Below are 21,885 nucleotides of genomic sequence, written 5' to 3'. Positions count from 1 at the left end.
TCAGGTTTAACATCCGTTGTCCTATTTGATGCCAGCAGCAACAATTTCATTATGACTTGGTGTTGGAAAGGAGTTCCTTAGGGCGGGGGGTGGGGACCGGGATCTTTTAAGACCAGCCTTATTTTATCAGCCATGAAAGTTGGCCTCATTCAACATCAGTTCATAAAGACAGTGACCTGCCTTGTGGAATAAGCACACCCAATCCTTTTACGTTTCAGCTTGAGCGTAGAGGTTAGCCTTGCCCAATGCTTCTGTGTTTCTTCCATAGAGGAGTTCCTGTGCAACACTTAGCATTTAGCACTGAACATTTATTTTCTTTGGCTTCAGATATATCATCCTCCAGAGCAGCCTGGCCACCATATAGAAGTCTCAAGAACATGTAGCTCAGGGAACCAGGCCTCTCTTTCCAAACCTTGGGATTTCCCCCAGGCCACAGATCGCTCTCCAGTCCTGCTAAACGCCTAGCTGGAATGCCATTGAAGTGTAACAATGCCTGTTCGTTGCTTAGATGGAGAATGGAGGAGGAGGGGTGTGTGGAATGTAGAAACTTCTGATTTCTGCATGACTGGAATATAGCCTACTGTACAAAAGGAAGAATCACATCCATTTTTGCTTTTGCCCCTTTTATGCCTCCCACCCCCCACCCCCCCAATGATACGCCGCCCCCAGAAGGTTGCCCACAACAGAATGTCTTGGAAGCACTTTATGGCATCCTTTTTACTCCATACAGTTAATCCTGAATGGAGGTGCCATTGTATTGCCCCATCTTTTTAGAGCTGCAGGAACTGGAGCTGTAAGCATGTCATCCTCGTAACGTGCGTTTTAGGGAATAGTTACAACTTTGTCTGTTGTCTCTGTATGGCCTTAGTTTGCTAGAATCAGTAAGAGTTTATTTCTCTGAGGGGCATCTTGCAAGAGACCGAATGGAATGGGATGTGTAAAGCAAGCAAAGGTTGAAGCTTTTCGGTGGATGTAGGACTGTGACAGTAGAAGAGTCCTTGGTGTTCCAATAGCACCGCCAAACATTCAGCCAGAATACTTGACCTTCTCAGCCACTATATACAATTCGTTACGAAGCCACTCTGTAGGAAGGTGAGATTTCCTTTCCCTTGGTGGTATTTCTGATAAACTTCCTTTGACATGTCAAGTTACATTTAGCTTCAGAGGTGCTGTTAAATCAGTCATTTCAGGCAAACTGACATTAACTTTGTAGTCAAGAGATTTTAGGCATTTCTTATGGACATGATGGCAGAAGATGTGTAAACTCCAATTAACTGGTTCCACCTCCACTGACTATCCACAAAGGATGCAAAAGTAAAATACCAAGTTTAAGACTATAGGGGCAGTACAAGCTGTATCTAGGTTGAACTATCTCACTGCTTAGATCAGTGATAGATTATTTTAAATCATGTTTCAATCTAGGCATATTAATCCATATGGCTCGGTTCCTTCAAAAGTACAGTAATAAGTGATAGTCTAATTTATAAGCTTAGGATATGGAATTGTACCAAATGTGAGTCGCTGTGTAGTGACCCCTAGAAATATGTTGTTGATCAATTGTTTTCTTCCTTGCATTGTTCTTCTTTTGGTTTGTATTTGCAAAATAAAAAATAAAAATTATTTTTTAAAAAGTTCAGAAAGACTTTTTCCAGTATAAAGATATTTTGATGCATAACATTCTTATTCCAGATTAAAAGGAAATTACGAGGTTTGAGTCTTCCATGGTTTGACTATGTTCAAATGCATTACTCATTGAACATCTAAGCTCTAATGTGCAACTAAGTGTGCAATCCTAGTTATGTCTATGCAGAAGTAACCCCCACTGAGTTCAGTGGTGCTTACTCCCAGGTAAATGTGTATAGGATTGCACCATAAGAGAAGAATCAGCTTTAAAAAATATTTATAATTATTAAGAATGACTTTTTATTTTCAATGTATAAGTCACTTTTAAAATACTGGTCTGAACCAAAGCAAGTAAAACACTTGATTGTCAGCTACATCCAAAGTATAGCAGATAATATATCTAGGAAGATCTGGGAAAATAAAGAATATAAATCAGCAATTAGAGGGAAAAGGCTTTGAAGTAACAGCAAGGTGGTATAAGACCCTAGTATTAATAAAGAAGTTTAATAATTATTATTCTCTTGGAAATGTTGAAGGAGCAGAGGAGGAACTTTTGATATATAGTGGGAATGTCCCATAGGTAAAATAAAAAAAAGTGCTCTGGAAAATAATTCATATATTATTAGGAAAGATCACAGAATAGTCTCTTCCACTAGATCCATTGCTTTCTCCTGAATTACACTGTTCATTCAAAAGCACAAACATTTAAAAAGGTCACTACAACCAAAATCTTGCTTGCAAATATGAGCAATTTTCAGCAATGTACGTAAATGAGTTAAGTTATGGGACCCCACACCTATGACCAAACTAGCAAATTATACATAATGATAAAAGAGAAAACACAATGGGAATGCCAGTCTCACCCCTCCTGAGTGGAGAGAAGGTGATAACCTTTTCCTAGGTGATCTGCACAGATCATCTGAGGAAGGGCGAGCTGTGTGCCTGTGTGTGTGTATGTGTGTGCTTGCGTGTGCCTTGCGTGCCTAACTCGCATATGAACCTTGACGGTTTGTCACTCGGACTGAGGCGCTTTGTCAGCTGGGGTTCCCCCGTTGCCCACAGAGGCGGTGGTCGCAGCTAGGGAAGTTGCATCTACGGAAACACAGCCTGACTTCAACTCTTGTCCATGTATCTTCAGTTCAAGAGCTTTTCCCAGAGGAGTTATTCATGCTCCGCACAGCGCCTGGTAGAGCTTGTCCACTCACTCCACTTCTACATCAAAGCTGGGACATCAGAAGACAAAAGCCGTGGAAAAGCGGGGAACACCAGGAGTGGGCAGAAAAGCACGAAATGGAACCCACAGAAAAAGAGCTATGAGGAAGTGACATTCAGGGAGCCATATAGACTCTTTGCCCTGACCTGTTTGCTACTTGCATTAACCACTAGGCAATCCAGTGAGGTAATGGGCAAACCAATAAAGTCAACCTCAAACACTTACCTGTGTGGGATCTCCTTCTTTCTTGTTGCAATGTCAGGTGGTTTGACGTCCCCAATGAGTCAATGACACACAGCCAGTCCCTATTTTCTGTAGCTGTCTCAAATCATTGTGCCTCCTAATCTTTTTGTGTGATATGCAAATGTGCATTAGAGTTCTTCAGGTTTCCTCATCCAACTGCAGACCCTTAATCATCGTTGATAGAATTGTGGCCATCCTATTTGACTTCAAAGTTGGTCTTTCGCTCTTTATTCCAGGGGTTTCAGTGATGATGAAGACTCTGGCCATGACTATGGGGTAGCCAGTTATGACTCTCAGTCGTTAAACCATTCTGCTTCTAGATAGGGTCAGGGGAGGAAGAAAGGTCTATGGAAGGAGAAGGACTGGACTAAGATGGAAGCTGGTATGAGGGAGGAGAGGAGCCTAGAGAGAAGGGGATTTGTCAGGTAGGTCTTGCGTAATAAGAGGAGAGTGAAAGAGACACAAACATTGGGGTTGGAGAAGGCGTGTTGATTCGTAATACCCTGACAAATCTTTGGCTGTAAACCTAGGATCCCAAAACTGCCATAGCACAGGGGTAGCCAACATGGTCTCTCCATGTTTTGTTTGACTCCATCTTCCATCATCTCCTGCCAGCATGGCTAATGACAATTGTAGGCTTACATCATTTGCAGATCCCCGCATTGCCTACCTGTGTGCTATGGCTTCCCATTCTAATCCCTCCTTCCCAGCAATAACTCTGCCACCACGATCAGAGAGACAGCAAAGGGGGACCTGGCCCCAGACACTGGCCCAGTTCACGTCCAAATGTGAACACACATAGCAAGTTCAACTGCCATCTGTTTCGTCTCAATCGCAGCCTGCATGAGCGGTTTTGCTAGTCAGGCAGAACAATCTACATTTCCCCCCTTTTTAGTGTAACTTTTAAAGTACAGTGGTGCCCCGCAAGACGAATGCCTCGCAAGACGAAAAACCCGCTGGACGAAAGGTTTTTCCGTTTTTGAGGCGCTTTGCAAGGCGAATTTCCCTATGGGCTTGCTTTTTTCTCCCTTTTTCTAAGCCGCTAATAGCCGCTAAGCCGCTAATAGCGTTAATCCGCTAAGCCGCTAATGGGCTTGCTTCGCAAGACGAAAAAACCGCTAGATGAAGAGACTCGCGGAACGGATTCTTTGCGTCTTGCGAGGCACCACTGTATTGTGCAAAGTTGTTCAGAGTGTTGGGGATGAAGCGGGACATAAAATAAATAAGCAGTTGTAACTTGGATGGTAAGAAGGGTGACTGACTTGCAGCTCTTGCGCTTTCTCTTGGCATATTCCACATTACAGCTCTTTGAACCTTGTCTGCTAAGCATATAAACCACTAGGGGAATTCTTAGGCCCAGCACTGATTGACAGGATGTTTTTTATTTTATTTTATTTTTCATTTTATAGCCCAACACTCCTTGCTAAACTCTTCCTTGAGAGTTACGGATTTGCTTTTTGTTACTTTTCAACCAGTTAGTATAGAGAAAATGAAGCCAAAACCACAACCGCTCCTATCATTTTTGGAGCATCCTCACTTTGTAGACTTGTGATAAATATACACAATTTAGATACTAGAAAAGTAGAGGAAATTGGAAAGTACAGAATCTTACTGAGGAAAAACTGGAGCTGCTCTTCCCTAGCTTAAAAGTTAGCTGGTTTTAAAGAACTCAAGCCGGGTTTTTGTCATGACTCCTTTGAGAAAGGAGGATCTCATAGAATCATAGAATCATAGAATCATAGAGTTGGAAGAGACCACAAGGGCCATCGAGTCCAACCCCCTGCCAAGCAGGAAACACCATCAGAGCACTCCTGACATATGGTTGTCAAGCCTCTGCTTAAAGACCTCCAAAGAAGGAGACTCCACCACACTCCTTGGCAGCAAATTCCACTGTCAAACAGCTCTTACTGTCAGGAAGTACTTCCTAATGTTTAGGTGGAATCTTCTTTCTTGTAGTTTGGAACCATTGCTCCGTGTCCGCTTCTCTGGAGCAGCAGAAAACAACCTTTCTCCCTCCTCTATGTGACATCCTTTTATATATTTGAACATGGCTATCATATCACCCCTTAACCTCCTCTTCTCCGGGCTAAACATGCCCAGCTCCCTTAGCCGTTCCTCATAAGGCATAGTTTCCAGGCCTTTGACCATTATGGTTGCCCTCCTCTGGACACGTTCCAGTTTGTCCGTGTCCTTCTTGAACTGTGGTGCCCAGAACTGGACACAGTACTCCAGGTGAGGTATGACCAGAGGATCTGCCCCAATTCTCTTACTCTCTACAAGAAGGCGAACAAGGCAGATTCTCTAAAGGAACAAGGGTGCAGCTAAAATTCTCTTGAAAATGGCAGATGACTAAAGCTAGCTTGGGAAGTGGATCTAGAGACAAAATTAACAGAGACTGAGTGGAACTCCTATGTAGTTCAGCTTCACCTGAAAACTATTTCTGCAACAACCTGGGAGGTCATGTTAAAGTTGATACACACATGCGTCTTACTCCTGTTGAGTGGGAATGTCTCTGTTGCGCTCAAGGTAATGATAGGCACAGAGGTCATTGATTCACCTGTGGTGGGAATGTGGTATATTTTTTAAAAAAATGGAATATTATTTTGACTACCATTGGCGACATTGTTCAACAGGCAATTCAGCAAGAGCCTCTCTTGGTGTTATTATTTTTAGAGAACAACGAACAGGTTGTTCAAAAAGATTTTATAGTACAGCTATTAATTGTGGCTCACGTATCACAAGGTATGGCAAACAGCTGTAGCAGAAAAATTAACACAACAGCGTAGATTAGCTGGAGAGATTAAACAAGATACAGTACATATATGGATGTATGGTTTCCTTTTTCCTTTTCCTTTTCAATTTGCATTAAGTCTCACATGGGAGCCAGCTGTGTAGTTTGGTATCAACAGTATCTAATCCTATCAGTTATGCACCAATTTGTGTTAACAACATAAGGATGTCATCAGGCAGAAATCGCTTTTCTGCAGCTCCTAGCTGGTACAATAATATGCATGCTTTAGAAACTATCACTGAGCTCAGTGGGCCTGTTGTGTCGCAAGGCCCTTTTCCCCATGGAGCGCTGACCCTTAGCAAGCCCCATCTGATTGTACGCCCACTCCTCTCTCTCTTTCTTTCTTTCTTTCTTTCTTTCTTTCTTTCTTTCTCTTTTTTCTCTCTGAAATGTTTTGGGTTTCTGTCTTAGGGCAGAATCTAACTGGGCATTATCCTATGCAAGCCCCATCAGAATGAATAAAAGCTCTACCAGATCACAGTAGTTGGTGGTTGGACTGTGTCTTTAGGTAATTGTTGCAAATGTCCCTGTGTGGGTACCAACACAAAAAAAAATAGTCCTCTTTCATTATCACAGTTTTTCAGCAATTCTTTCCTAGTCTTTTTATATCACTCCTTGCTGCCAAGACATAGAAAAAAATGAAGTACTTGAGAAACTATATTCTCTCCATCTCTGTCTGGAAATCCTCCCCAGAATTTTTTACCATCCCTATGGGACCTGTGGCTGCTTTCAGAAGGATCCTTATTTCTGCACTTCCCTTGTTCGTATCAATCTTCTTTTAACACTAGTTTGTATAGACTTATCGTATTTATTTTGCTATTCTTGGTCTTTATGAATTACACTATAAAGAACTTCCGTACTAGTGGACTTTATGTCAAGGGTCTAGATCCCCTCACCCCGACCTAACATTCTTGTATGGAAAATGAACATTGATTTGGCCACTTACCAGTTTGAAGGTTGTGCTTGTAAAAAACGAGGAACTATAAATGGGAAGGGGATACCATAATATCTGAGTATTGACTCCCAGTATTGTATACATCTTAATTTTACATTGTCTGTCATTACAAAGTGCTTTCTAAGGGTACAGCCTGTCCCAGGGCTGACCCCCCCCCCCCATAGAAGTAAATATGAATCATATCACATTATATATAAACACATTATATGTTGCGTCGTCAGTAAACTGTTCCAAAAGTGAATAAAGAGCAGTCTGTATTGGGAGTGTAGCAGCGGAGCCCAAAATCTGGAGGAAACCCATGACTCACTCCAGTGGGTGTTAAATGTGCCATTTTATTTTAAGTTACGCTCATTATATTTGTTTGGCTTTTCCTTTAGAGTGATCATCATCTTTTTTTTATGTGGCAAACATGCTGAGTGTCTCTTCCATTTACACTCTAAGCAGTTGGTTGGGGACATCCTGAATGATTGGTTTAGCATCCCGCCCATCCTTTTCTGTTTGCATTCTCAGTGACATCTGTGCTTTGGTGGCATTTAGCTTCCCAGTTGAAGTAGCTGGCTGCTTTTAATCGGGACTGTTGAAATTGTTGTCAGTCTGAATGTTTTCTTTTTTTAATCATATTTGCCTGATTGACCTTTTTTTGCTTTTTTTTCTCTGTCTTCCTATTGGGCTGCTCCAGGAGCCATGGCTAACCATCTTATAACCAATGCTCTCCTTCGTCCTCATGGCACTAACAACCCTTATAACACATTGCTCGGGGAATCGGCCGTCTATAACAACCCTTCTATCAGCATGTACAACACACCAGGTGTGGTGGAGTTTCTCTCATTTTTCTAGTGAGAGTCCCATTTTATGTGGCTTTTATAGGCACATTTTTTCTTTCTTTCTTTTTCTTTCCTCCCCTTTATTTTTGAGCACAAATAATTATTTCCCTACCCATTTCAGAACATTTTTCCATTTTTCCCAGGCTTTTTTCTTGAACGGATCTAAATTAATTTTGAAAGACACCCATCAGTCAGATCTATTCAGATGTGTATGACCTTTTGTTTTAATATTTTCAGTGTTGTGTTTGGTCACTTGTATCCATTTATCTCTTGTATATCTGTTTGTCAAACATTCATTTGAGAAACAGGAGCGCTGTCCAAGGTAAGTGATATCAAAATAGCCTTTTAATGCTAAAAAACGCCAAAGCTATTGTTGAGTTTTGAAATTCAGAGCAGGATTGGGCCAGGAAAGATTATACCCCCAACTGCTGTTTAAAAACAACAGCAGTAGCAGCAGTTAGTTATTTAGCAGTAGTAATAAAAGCCCCAGGCCAACTACTTAGTTGGTTTAATCCGCATTGAAATAAGTGAGACTTACTGTGGTCACAACAAAATTGTTCTGCTGGTTTAAATAGGACTTAAGTGCAGTCATCTTTAGTAGGACTGAAGTCACAGCGTATCATTCCAGATGGGTCAAGTAGAATTCTGCAATCAAAGAAGTTGGCATAAGAATACAAAGATCTTACCAGTAAAGCCAGAGAAGTTTGTCTGACATGGCTATCTGAGATTTTGGCCATGACAGTCTCTTTACACAAAGATAATACAAGTGTAAACAGCACCTCTTTGAATAATACAGACTTCTATTATGAAATGCTGAATGGTCTTATTAGCATTTCATTCCTAGAGATGAAATGTTATTTGATATTCTACTTCTTTTGCAATTTTTTCATATAGCACTTTTTATTCATATAAGCAATGCATTTAGTTACATTAAAATGCTAATGTAGCACATAAACTGCTCTGGTACTTGCCCATTATAAACAGTGAAAGAATTTTTTTCTTAATATGAAGCATTAATCATGTCAAAATTTACCTTTTAGTCTCAAAAAGTAACTTTCTATACTGGATAATAATATTGATAATTCTGTATCCCCCATAAAACTGGAAGAAATAAAATTTCATTTCTGATGCACAAATGTTCTCTGGTAGCTATGGCAAGTGTCAGAGCTGCCTCTAGGTCCCAGCTCACAGAGGACCAACGCTAGGCTGTAGTTATGTACAAAATCTTTATTGAGGTTCAGTTTCCATTTCCAAGCCGTAGCGCGCAGCTCTACGTCTTAAAGCCTAGACCGGCGAAGTACCGTCTGAGTCTCCTCCCCTCTGACACCAGTTTAAGATCCTAGCCCGGCTCCACCTTTTACGCTGCTCTCTCCTCCTCTGGGTCCTCCTGCCCGCTGGGGCATTGCCCTTTCTGGACTCTTCCGACGCTGAGTCGCTTAGCTCCTCCCCCTCCCTCCGGCGGGCTTTAGGACCCGGTTCCCAATCCTCACTCTCTGCTGTCCCGCGCTCCTGTACATTTGAACTTGCCTCTCGTGCCAACCCAGTGACCTTCCTCCTGACGGTTACACTGCTTCTGTCACTGCTTCCCTCTTCCGGAATACTGGCCGGATCTGACCTCTCCTCCGTTGTCTGACTCCCCGATGGAGGTGTGGTCAGCCCTGCCTTATCTTCTCTCCCTGGTGGGGAAAGCACTGGCCCCGATCCTTGGGACTCTTCCCCCCCCACTCTGCTCTGGTGGGAAAGCTGGTCCTGATTTCCAACTACTGCTCTGGGAGTCTCTGCTCCCCCCCTTGCTCCTGGGGGGTTCCCCTTGGGAACCCCCTACCCCTGGCCACTGGCGCCCCCTTCTGTGAATCTTCCGATTCGCTGGAGAGGCTCGTGGAATCCCTCGGTCCACTGTCCTCTTCTCCTATGCTCCCCTCGGATTCCTCCCCTCGCTCTCCATCTCCTCTCCTCCCTGTGCCTCTGCTCCTGAACCCCTGACAGCAAGATACAATTTTTAAAATTACTTTATATTATATTATAGTGAGAACCAAGCTACCGTATTTTCCGCTCTATAAGATGCACCAGACCACAAGACGCACCTAGTTTTTGGAGGAGGAAAACAAGAAAAAAAAATATTCTGAATCTCAGAAGCCAGAACAACAAGAGGGATCGCTGTGCAGCAAAAGCAGCGATCCCTCTTGCTGTTCTGGCTTCTGGGATAGCTGTGCAGCCTGCATTCACTCCATAAGACGCACACACATTTCCCCTTACTTTTTAGGAGGGGAAAAGTGAGTCTTATAGAGCAAAAAATACGGTACCTTACTTTGTGCTCAGTTGAAAAGTCCCAGGTTGCAGCAGAACATGCTGGAGCAACAAAGCAACAGCCCGTCTCCCTTTGAAAAAATATGAACTATACCCATCTCTCCCAAGGACTAATTGGAACTCATAGGTAAGGCAAAAGAGAAGGGGAAATGGCAGCCTTTATATTGCCAAAGTTGGGTGGAAGAGATTCCTTCTTTCCCCTGCGAAAGCAGCAATCCCTCTTGCTGTTCTGGCTTCTGGGATAGCTGTGCAGCCTGCATTCGCTCCATAAGACGCACACACATTTCCCCCTTACTTTTTAGGAGGGAAAAAGTGAGTCTTATAGAGTAAAAAATACGGTAAGTTAGTTACACAGATTTCACAGCAGAGCTCAAGTCTTGACTATCTCATCCCATTGACTTCATAGGGACCTGCATTCAACTTAGCCTGGCTCCAGCACTTTGACAAGATCTTTCATTTCAAATATCAGTATCTATGCCAGAGATTCCTCTACATTGATTTGCACCATGCTCCATTGATCTCATTGGCCATACTCTCTGTTTTTAACTGGAACCCAAATTGTAAATAAAAACAGCACACAGTCCCCTGGGAACGAAGTGAACAGTGTTACTGTTTGTTCCATTTTAATCAGTGATGAGAACTGTATGCTTTTTGAATGAAGCAATTGCTTATTTTATATCACGTTGTTTCACATCCACCTATTTCATATGCAAATACATTTCATGTAATGGAATTCTATACTAACCATTGGCATTTGATAGCTTGCCTCAGTATGCTTTACTGTGTTACCATGAACAGAGTCGAGGATTTTGTCCGTTTGTTATCATGTATAAAATGTTATCTGATAGTGAGGTAAGAGTAGAGAGCCATTATACTTATTAGACATCACTGAAACCTGGCCTATACTAACCTGACCTGCAGCCTGACAAAACACAGCTAAAATTCTTCACCCATTATCCCACGAGCCATCTTTTCTTTTTGGCTTTGTGAATTACTCACAAAGCAGCTGTCATGCTTTAGTGTGTGGCTTAGTCCTGCTGGCCACGTGACCCAAAAGCTGTACGCCGGCTCCCTCAGCCAGTAAAGAGAGATGAGCGCTGCAACCCCAGAGTTGGTCACAACTGGACCTAATGTCAGGGATCCCTTTACCTACCTAGTTTAGCAAACAGAGGCATCACACAGAGAGAGAGAGTGTGTGTGCTTTTTCAACAATAGAATTTATGCCACAATTTTATTCTTATAAGAAAAAAAGAAAGAATTGTGGACTAGAAAAAGCCATCAAGATATCTGTATGCATTTACTTTTAAAAAGCATACTTTAAATGTTATAAGATTAGAAAAAAGAATGTGACAGATTCCATACAATGGTGCTCTGAGATGTTAAGGTAATCCGGTACTACAAGCTCTGGGCAACTCTGTGTACACAGTGTGGAGATAAGCGAAAGCCTCCATTGTTTTCAAGAGGAAGAGCTGGACAGTTAGCAGCAGAACAAAGCTCAGTGTTGGGAAATGTAAAAGCTTTATCGTGGTGGGCAAGAAGAATTAAAATGTTTTGCTGCCATTATTTAAATAAGCGATTAAACTACAACCCTTGGGAGAAGAATTTGAGAGGATATAATGGGAGACACTGGTCAACAGGATACATTTTGTACCAAAAGAGTGTCGTTTTTCCGTGCCCGAGTAGGAGCATTATTTCCAAAACTTGGAAATTACAGCATTGGTAGTGAAATCTCCTGTGGAATCCAGCAGGCACAGATGTTCAGGAAAAGTAGCAGGGGAATTTTGGCTTCTTTAAGCTCATTTAAACACCCTTTCTGCAGTCCAGATCAAAAATACTGTACCAAGAATATGCACAACTGGAATTGAAGCTCTGGGGCCAGCTGGGGAATGCGCTAGAAATCTGCTGCAGCAGCACTAACCCCATGTGTCAGCTGTTAGGCGGGGAGGCTGAGCAGCGTAAAAATGGTTTATTTCCTGGCACCACACGTATACACAGTCACATGCAAGTTGATGGCTCCGGCCTGGTGGAATGCTCTGTCCCATGAGACCAGGGCCCTTCAGGATTTAACCTCCTTCCGTCAGGCCTGTAAGACAGAGCTATTCTGCCTGGCCTTTAATTTGAATTCAGCCTGATCTTTTATTTCCCTTCTCTTCCAAACCTTATATGAAGATTACCCGCTCTGAGACCCCACAGCTAATTCTCCCCTGGTCTCCTCGCTGGCCCAAGGAGGACCAATTCAGCCAGCTAGCCCTGGTGACTATCTAACGCTTATTGGATGGATTTCCCCCAAATTGATTTTTGAACTCTGAATTTTATTGTTATTCATGTTTTTATATTGTATTTTCTGCTGCTTCTATGTTGTATTACAATCAAGTGCTTTAATTTTGTTGTTAGCCGCCCTGAGCCCGGTTTTCAGAACCGGGAAGGGTGGGATACAAATAAAAAATTATTATTATTTAGTATTGACCGCGAGCAAGTGGGGGGATGCCTGCAAATGGGAACAAAGCTTTCCATAGTCTGTTTCCCACCCTGGCAACTAGCTGGACTTGGCAGGAAAGCAGTGTCCTTTGTCCTTTTCCTTTGCCATTCCCTTTGGGGCAGAGAAGCATCATTGCTCTGTATGGGAGGCCAGGAAGGAATGTTCCCTGCTTCTCCCAATTGGTTATTGAGCTGGTGTGTTTCTTTCTTTCCCCTTTTCATGGGCGGGATTTGTTTGTTTTGCTTTGATTTATTCCATGTGGCTATAGGGACGTGGGTGGCGCTGTGGGTTAAACCACAGAGCCTAGGACTTGCTGATCAGAAGGTCAGCGGTTCGAATCCCCACGACGGGATGAGCTCCTGTTGCTCGGTCCCTGCTCCTGCCCACCTAGCAGTTCAAAAGCACATCAAAGTGCAAGTAGATAAATAGGTACAACTCTGGCGGGAAGGTAAACGGCGTTTCCGTGCGCTGCTCTGGTTCACCAGAAGCGGCTTAGTCATGCTGGCCACATGACCCGGAAGCTGTACGCAGGCTCCCTTGGCCAATAAAGCAAAATGAGCGCTGCAACCCCAGAGTCGGCCACGACTGGACCTAATGGTCAGGGGTCCCTTTACCTTTTACCTCCCAAGTTATTGTTTGGAAGTGACTCTGCTAGAGCCTCTAAGACCAAGAATATCACATCTTCCCTCAGCGGGTCTCTGAAACGGGATCGTTCAGCATTAATGAATGAACTTTGTTTCGTGGTGGCCTCAAGCCCAGAACACTGCTCAGCAAATCAAGTGGGATGAATGGTCAGGGGTCCCTTGACCTTTGCCTTAATATCAGTGCAGGAATGTGGTGGTGGTGATATTTGTCATGCCTGCAGCTGGGGAGGGAAGGGTGTTTAAGCCTTACAATAGGTTGCTCAGTTAGGGGATTCTACCCCTCCCCTTTATAAGAAAAGCTTCCAAAACTGTCATAGAAATCCAAGTGTGTGTTTTTTACCCTCCTCTCCCTATGCACCGCAGTCCTAATGAACCCACCACTAGCGCTGTAACATTTTTAAAAGCCATTTTGACATGATTTCCAGTTCTGTGTCTAGCTTGGCCCTCGGGCTTCCCCTTGTCAGGGATGCAACCTGGCTGGCTACCCTTGCCAGTCTCCCCGAGTCTGTCAGGGTGTGGGGTTAGAATGACCCTTCCTCCTTCACATTGGTCTTAGCAAAATGAAAAAATGCTTAGAAAAGCCGAGGCAACACTTCTTTCACACTCTCTACTGCAGGCATGTTCAAAGTCCAGCCCGGGGGTTTAATCCGGCCCCTGTGGCAGTTTATAGCCTGGGGTAAAATTCTAAGAGGTCAACAACTTAAACCTTAAAAAAAGTCAACAACTTTGGGGGGGGGGGGAATCCAAAAAGAAGCATCAATCCTAAAAAAGGTCAACAACTTAAACCCTAAAAAAGGTCAACAACTTTGGTCGGCCCTCATGCATGTTCACTTCATCAAATCTGGAAGTAAAGCTTTGAAAGTCCAGATAGGAAGTCTTAAGTTGAACTTCAGGAAAAATTTCTGAACTGTTAACAGCAGGTGGACAATAGATCAAACTGCTAGAGGACATAGTGGGAGCTCCTTGGAGATATTTTAAGACAAGCTTGCACATTCTGGGGTACTTCTGATGCAGGATGTCTTGTCCTAGGGAGGTGGCTCAGTCTTACAGTCCTCTGTATAATATGTGTTTTGTTTTTTATTACAAATTTGTGGATGATATACCCTGTGTTTCAAATTTACATGACTTGCGAATCCTGAAGTTTGATCTTCAGGTTTCAGACTTTGGGCTTCCACTTTCAGGAGGGGCCTCCCCCCCCCTCTCCTGCCCCTGGCTTGTGTGGCAGGTGGTTTGGAAGAAGCCCCAGAACAGCACAGAAGGGATGGGGGTTGGTTCTGTCTGGCAAGCTGATAAGCTTGCGCAGAAAGAATGTTAGCAGTAGCGAGATGTTAAATTCCACACCTAGAATTTATACTTTATATTTTGTTGGGACGTGGCGCTGTGGGTTAAACCACAGAGCCTAGGACTTGCCAGTCAGAAGGTCAGCGGTTTGAATCCCCGCGACGGGATGAGCTCCCATTGCTCAGTCCCTGCTTCTGCCAACCTAGCAGTTCGAAAGCATGTCAAAGTGCAAGTAGATAAATAGGTAACGCTCTGGCGGGAAGGTAAACAGCGTTTCCGTGCGCTGCTCTGGTTCGCCAGAAGCGGCTTAGTCCTGCTGGCCACATGACCACATGAGCTGTACGCCGGCTCCCTCGGCCAATAAAGCGAGATGAGCGCCACAACCCCAGAGTCGGCCACAACTGGACCTAATGGTCAGGGGTCCCTTTACCTTTACCTACCTTAGAGTCTACCTGAAGCATTTGGTTTTAGAACAGTGACCCAGCCGAGGGAAATTCCCCTGACCAGAAGAAGTGCTCCTAGCAGGAAGGAGAAAGCCTCTCTCCCGTACAGAGATGCTGCAAAGAGGAAGAAGAGGAGGCCAGGTCACACTCCTGCCACGAAAGGCTTGGATAGTGCATTAGCTTTTTACACATCCATAGAGAAGGAGGCACTTGGAAATTAAGAAAGAAACAGGGAAAGCTCTCAGGGCATCATGGACTCTAAATCTAAATAATGAAATAAGTAAAACCAAAATGGAAGCCCTAAAACTGTGGAGAAAAGTGTTCTGACCATTGTGAGGAAAACATTAAGACCAAAAAGGCTGCTTATTGTATCTCTGGCAGCGGCAGAGGGAATTCTCTGCTGCGCAACCCCTGGCAGCACCTTCTGCTTCAGCTGGTTGCAGAGATTTCAGGGACTTCCCACGCAAATTTTGAACTGAAAGGAGCCAGCCAGGGCCGATCTAGGAGGCATTGATTTACAGGTGGACCTGGAGGAGCCTGTCTCCATGCAGATCCGCCTCCAGGTCATATATTACGGCTGCGCTGCAAGTGGGCAGCGCAGTTGGCAACAGTTGTCCCAGCTACCCACCCTGTATGTCTTCGCATTCTCCGAAGTTATGTTGACAGTGCTTGCGCGACCTTGCTGTAGAATTATTTGGTCACCATATTCTGGGCCAGGGAGGCATTTTTCTGCAGAAACATTAGGCCTTTTGCCTACCTCATAGCAATTGTCACAACTTTTAGCAGAAAAGACATTGGGTTGGATCTTTAGTCAAAATTGAAACAAAGGTTCAGGGTATCCCAGTAAAAAGATCCAGGAGGAAAGTTTTGTCCAAAGGCCCAGATGGGGGCTAACGGACCATAAAACTCCAACTTTTATGGTGGGATCGCCCCCATTTGAACTGCATCAGAAGAGAATACAGTGGTACCTCTGGATATGAACGGGATTCGTTCCGGAGCCCCGTTCACATCCAGAAGCAAATGTACCGGTAACTAGCAATGGCACGTCTGCGCATACGTGCGTCGCTTTTCGCTGCTTCTGCGCATGCACGTGACGTCATTTTGGGTGTCTGCGCATGTGCAGGCAGCGAAACCTGGAAGTAACACGCTCCATTACTTCCAGGTTGCCACGGAGCGCAACTCAAATGCACTCAACCTGAAGCGCATTCAAACCAAGGTATAACTGTACCTTTAAACCAGGATCAACGCTAATGGAGCAATCAGCCAGCAACCAAGCTAGGCTGAATTAGGATACATGCCTGATGCCTATATTCCAAAGCCTACTTACATCTGAAATCAATAAAAGTTGTGGCCATTTCAATCCCAGAGTATTGTCCTGTCATTATTGCTACCTTCACGCCCCTGAAATCTGAGCTCACTGTGCCTGGGCCCATAGAGCAACAGGGAACTTTGGTTCAATACACATCAATGGGGAAATGAAACATGTCCTTTGTGTGGATTTTCAAAATAGCCTGAAATAAAGGACAAGCTCCATTATGTGCTTAAAACAAACAAAGCAAGAATTAGAAAGGTCTTGTACATAACGGTTCTGGTTGTTCTGAAACTGCATTCCAATGTAATCATTGGGGTGGATGGGGTGATCATACATAATGCATCAGATTTTTGTTTGTCTTAATCAAGAAACATTAATACCTTCCATTCTTTCTGAAAATTCTCAGTATTCCTTCTTGCTTTAAAAAGATTTTTTTCAACAGGGTTCCTGATTGTGAGGATTTTAAACCATTCTGCCTTTCACACTAAAAATGTGAAAAGTTAGGTTCTTCCTGCATGTCTTTCCTAGTCAAGGCAGGCAAAAGTCTGGATATTTATTTCAAGAGAAGGGTTTCGTTTCATAACTCTGTCATATTTTAAAGTATGTGTATTTTTATTTCAGGTATAACTAATTATTAGATGACTGAGGCAGAAGGAGTAGAACTTTTGCAGAGCAATGAAGGTGGAGAGGATGAAATTCATTCCTGCAGGCATATAGTATAACTGCTGGGCCTTCCTTGCTAGCTTGTAAGTAGTAAAAGGGGTCATAGCTGTACAGGACAGGACACAGTTGCCAAATGCCTAAAGATTGGCAGCCCTTGAAAGAAGAGATTAGCAGCGCAACTAGAAAGATGGCAAGGAAAACAGTCACCTAAGGGTGGCTGCATTGGCTCAGTTGGAGACTTAAGTCTGTTCCATTTCCATGAGAATTTTTCAGTTGAAATTCTGAAGAAACCTCATGAGGGTGGGAAAAGTTGCAACCCAATGTAAGGTGGTCCAGCTATTGCCTCTGAGTCTGCTTTAAGCTTTTAAGCATCTGGCTGTTAACCAGAAGGTTGGTGGTTCGAGCCCACCCAGGGGCAGCTGTGGATTCTTGCATTGCAGAAAGTTGGAGTTCCTTACAATTCTATGATTCTGTGAAACAAGCCAAAGGGTTTTCCAAAACCCTGAACACATTTAATTTATCATCCAATTTGTTTATGCATATTGTATTATGAAAGGTTATAAGTTACTCTCATCCAAGACACTTTCCAAGCCGATGTGAATTCCCATACTATATCTTTCATCTCAGCCATCGTAATTCATGGCATATGGATCTGTGCAGTCTTAGCACCTCGTGACCAGTCTCTGAACATCTCTGCAATCTGTTTCCCTGTGTTCAGTGAGTAGTAAGTCCTTGCAAGAGCATAAATGAGAGGCGGGGGGGGGGGGGATTTAGTTCCTGTGTTAAGGTGGGGAACAATTCTCACTGCTGGGAACTGCCCGGGTCTAACACTGTAGCCAAAATCCCAAACGGAGCAAAGTGTGTGTAGCATTTAAATAATTTAGTCTAGGTAACAGAGTCTTTGCATAAGATCTTCAAGGAACCAATGGAAATGAGATCAGAATTTTTTCAGGTTCCTCTCTCTCATTTTTTAGAAAATGCAGCAAAATGTCAGGTAGTATATTGGCTCTGCTGGAAAACGGAGTTGGGCAACTCCACTGCCTCCTCTGAAAGCCTTTTGACTCCTCCCTGAAGTGTTTCCATCTCAGCTAGTCCTTATAAGAACTTTGTGGCTTTAAGAACACATCCCCAAAGTTGACTTCTCCTGTTCCCTCGCCATCCCTTTTCCCTTTTCCATTCTGCCTGCATAAAACCCAATTGACGTTTGGTCTAATTCAGCCGTAAACAGCTGGTTTTCCTGGGGAAGCAGCAGAATGCTTTTGAAGCCAAGATGCTAGGAAATATACAAAGCGGTAGCGGAATTTTCTTCTCTGACAACAGTAGAGTAGTTAATGGAAGTGATTTCTGGCAAGGTTACCCAGACTTGATTGATTTGGGACCAAGGCAAAATAGTTTCAAATTTCTTAGGCTTCGTGGAGAATCTACCACTAATACCTGGCAAAGTCCCTTGCCCAGCAGCAAAAGCATCAAAGGTGATCAGGCCTACTTGAGTCTACCTGGGAGAGAGATCTTACAATTTCTTCTTTCTAAGATGTTTTGCAACAGATTATCGCTGTGCCACAAAAAAGATCATGGGCTATTATAGCAGGTTATCTATGACTTAGGGGTCATCCACACTTTTGCCCCATGCTTTCTAGACACAGGTCCACACTTTAAAGCGCAGTTCTGATTTCCCATGGGTTAGAATTTGCTCCAATTCAGTGGTAAAGAGCAGGTTTTTGTGGGGAAAGCTCCAGCCCCCCCCCCCCACAGCACTCGGACACAGTGCTTTAAAGTGTGGCACGAAAGGAAGTCTGGAGGAGCCCTTACCCTTGCAGAATGTAGGACCAGCTAGAGCACTTATTATATGAAGCGGCGTGCATTTCTTTCCATTGTGCTAGGACTCAATTATTTTAAGCTACTTTCTTTCAGACAAACCATACATGTTGGCGGCTCCTCATCAAGCTCACTATCGCTTTCCTCATTTTGCCACGTTCAGTTTTTTTTCTTTTTCTTTTCCATAAAATTGCTTTGGAGAGAAAATGAACAGCTCTCTAAAGAAAACCAACAGAAAATAACACCATCCCTTCTGATAGTGCTCGCTGTAGATCATTGTTGTCAAAGAAACTGTCTTTCAAGTTAAATCAACACTTCCTACTGCTGAGTTCAACAGTCGTGCATTTTTGCAGGCTTTTTATACAATCTTTCCTCAGCAGGAAAATATATATTGGCTTGGCGCTGAGATCTCCATTTGCCTTACTAAGAACTCTTTAGAATACACACACACACACGCGCGCATATATATATATATATATATATATATATATAGGCGTGCTCTGGTACATGGGGTCATGAAGAGTCGGACACGACTAAACAAAACTAATATATAGAGTCACGGCAGCAGAGTGCTTTTGCACTCCTCCATCCTTTTAAAAATGTTTCATTTTTCCATCCCCCCCCCCCTTCCAGGGCTAGTATAGTTTTATTCCCTGGCTGGAGGGCTTGTTGGGTGACTGGAAAGGCGATGGGTCATGTTCATGGCTCTGCTCAGGTCAGATCTCTGATGGTTGTGGGGCCAGGACTGCAGAGGTTGCCACAGCAATGGGGAGGGAGAATCTGGCCCTGAGTCTCCCTCTCTGCCCTCCCAAAGAGAGAGCCAATGTTTACTTTGGCTCCCAGGAGACATAGGACTGCAGGGTTAGTCACTTGGTTCACAACAGCACAGTGTGGCAATACCTTCTCTGCCATAATCTGAAAGATGGTGAGCGCGAGACCTTCACCTCCTTATAATTTTTCTCTCCATTTCATTCAAGCCACATAATGCCACAGCACCGTGCAATGGGGTCCTTAACTCTTTGGATTGTGTTTGCTGCATTCTCATACTTCAGTTACCATATTTTTCGCTCCATAAGATGCACCAAACCACAAGACCCACCTAGTTTTTGGAGGAGGAAAACAAGAAAAAAAATATTCTGAATCTCAGAAGGCAGAACAGCAAGAGGGATCGCTGCGCAGTGAAACCAGCAATCCCTCTTGCTGTTCTGGCTTCTGGGATAGCTGCGCAGCCTGCATTCGCTCCATAAGACGCACACACATTTCCCCTTACTTTTTAGGAGGGGAAAAGTGAGTCTTATAGAGCAAAAAATACGGTAAATACTTATGTGTACAGTTTGTGTTGTAATGCGGTTCAATGACAAACACATAATGCACACATTATGCATATGACTTTGGTACACTTGATATTTGAAGAACTGAGCCGTCAAACATATAGATATTTGAAATTCAGTATAGCTGGTATTTAACATATGTTCCATTAAATGTGGCCTTCAAAAATACGATGTGAATGAAGCTTTCAACTAGCTTCTATTCCCATTACCTGCCTTTGATGAAGTGATATTTGTGCCTGAACAAGTGGCTGGGAGTCTTCACCCCTCCAGCATGAGCAGTTGTCTTATGTTTCTGGCAGAGACATTCTTTTGAGAGTTGTCTCCATGGGTACGTCTTTTAACAATCACTGCTAAAGAGGTACACAAATTCAGTACTTGCCAGTGTCTTTAGTTGTTTTGTCAACCCTATCCTGTCAGATAAAAGCAGCTGCCCTGGGAACTTGTTTGAAAAAGCAAGGTAAATATGTCTGCAAAAATAAATAACTTACTGGTGATTCTTCCCATTACTTGCAAGTTCCAGCACTCTGGGCATTTAAACATTTGTAGAGATCAGTTTCATCCCCTCATCTTCATTGCACTGCAAAAATTCTATTCCTTTTGCCTCAGGCAATCCTCTTCTATCTTTTTTTTTGATACCTGAAATATATTAAAAAGTGACATGATTCTGTATGTGTGTGTTTGTCCATTGTGTTTTCTACATGTGAGAACTAGACTTAAAAACTAAAATACAATGATTTGAGGCTATATTAATGGCTTGTATCCTAATGAGCAGAAGTAAATTCATGCATGGGGAGTTTTCCATTCATTATGATACCTGGTTATGATACCCCCACCCCCGCTTTATTTTAAAAAGAGCCTCCCTGGAGGGTTGGGAGATGGGGAGGGGAGGAGCAGCTGGAGTAAGAGGAGATTTCCCAAATCAGGCAGAAGTACATCCTCAAGAAGCAGCTGGTGGGGGGATGCAGGAGGTTGACGGTCTCCTTGCACAAGTCTCCTACACCTTCGCTACTTAGGATCTGAGCCAAGAGGTACATTGGAAACACATGTCACTAGTGATGCTAAGTGGCCAGAAATCCAGACTTGTCTTCCTAATGTTTTTCAAACCAACTACATCCACCTGAAAGACTCTGCAGAGTTTATCTCTGGACCTAGAAGTGTTCATAAGATGGCACCCAGCTGCTATACTACATGCAGTACAGAGATCTTATTTTCTGGGGCAGTTTAACATATATCAATAATAAGTAACTTCATTCCTACCTGCCCTTTAGAATAGCTTTCCCAAGCAGAAGGAGGGCAGGTACTCCTTTTCTGGAACAATAGCAAGCCTCATGGTGGAACAGGCCCTCTCTCTCAGTTGTCCTTTTCATTTGCGTCATTTGAAAATAAAACCCTGCAAATGCTATTCCACATGGGAAACCGTTTTGGAATAATCCAGCCATGTCGTATAGATATAATTGCTTGTGACAGCATTGTGGCCTTCAAGTTGTTGTTGAATTCGCAATCCCATCAGCCCCAACCATCATGACCAATGTTCAAGGATGGTGGGAGTTTCCAAATGCGCTCTCTGGCATATGTATTTAGGGATCAGGGCAGTACCAGAAGCAGACATTGCTGTGCACCTGCCAAAGCTGGGGGTCCGCTGTCCACCCTTAGTGCCTCCAGGGCCAGGTGATTTCTCTCCTTCTTGGGATGCGTGCCCCATCTAAGTGTGGGGCACAGAGTGTGGGGACAGAGCAGCATTCTCACCGCATCCTGCACTGCGCTTCACAGCAGTTGTAGAAATTGGACCCAGAATGGGCAGAAGGGATGTTGGTGAGCATAGGTGCCGGTTCCCTGGATGCCCGAGCCCCCACAAAATTCCCCATCAAGGGGCCAGGCATTCACAAATTTTGATGGCAGGGCCAGGCATGCTGCATGGCTTTCATGGCCCCGGGCACCCACAATCGCGGGGCCAAGATGGC

General features: G+C 43.7%; 1 protein-coding gene across 10 annotated transcripts in view; it reads left to right on the top strand.

Annotated features, from left to right (window-relative positions):
• ADGRL3 (adhesion G protein-coupled receptor L3) overlaps window positions 1-21,885 on the top strand; it is a 563,586-nt gene that overhangs the window by 503,377 nt on the left and 38,324 nt on the right. Inside the window, exon 25 of one of the 10 annotated variants that reach the window (XM_079960216.1) lies at window positions 7,505-7,633. The exons of 7 other annotated variants lie outside the window; for them this stretch is intronic. In XM_079960216.1, coding sequence (XP_079816342.1) covers window positions 7,505-7,633 — 129 coding nt within the window. Of the gene's footprint in view, window positions 1-327; window positions 1,641-2,761; window positions 3,061-7,504; window positions 7,634-21,885 lie in introns of those variants that run through there. 2 more of the 10 variants (XM_079960221.1, XM_079960217.1) reach the window with 2 other exon arrangements.

The sequence above is a fragment of the Podarcis cretensis genome, assembly GCF_951804945.1.
Source record: "Podarcis cretensis genome assembly, chromosome: 17".
Taxonomy (NCBI): Eukaryota; Metazoa; Chordata; class Lepidosauria; order Squamata; family Lacertidae; genus Podarcis; species Podarcis cretensis.
The sequence above is the reverse complement of the archived record's forward strand: the minus strand, read 5'-3'. Positions and strand labels throughout refer to the sequence as shown.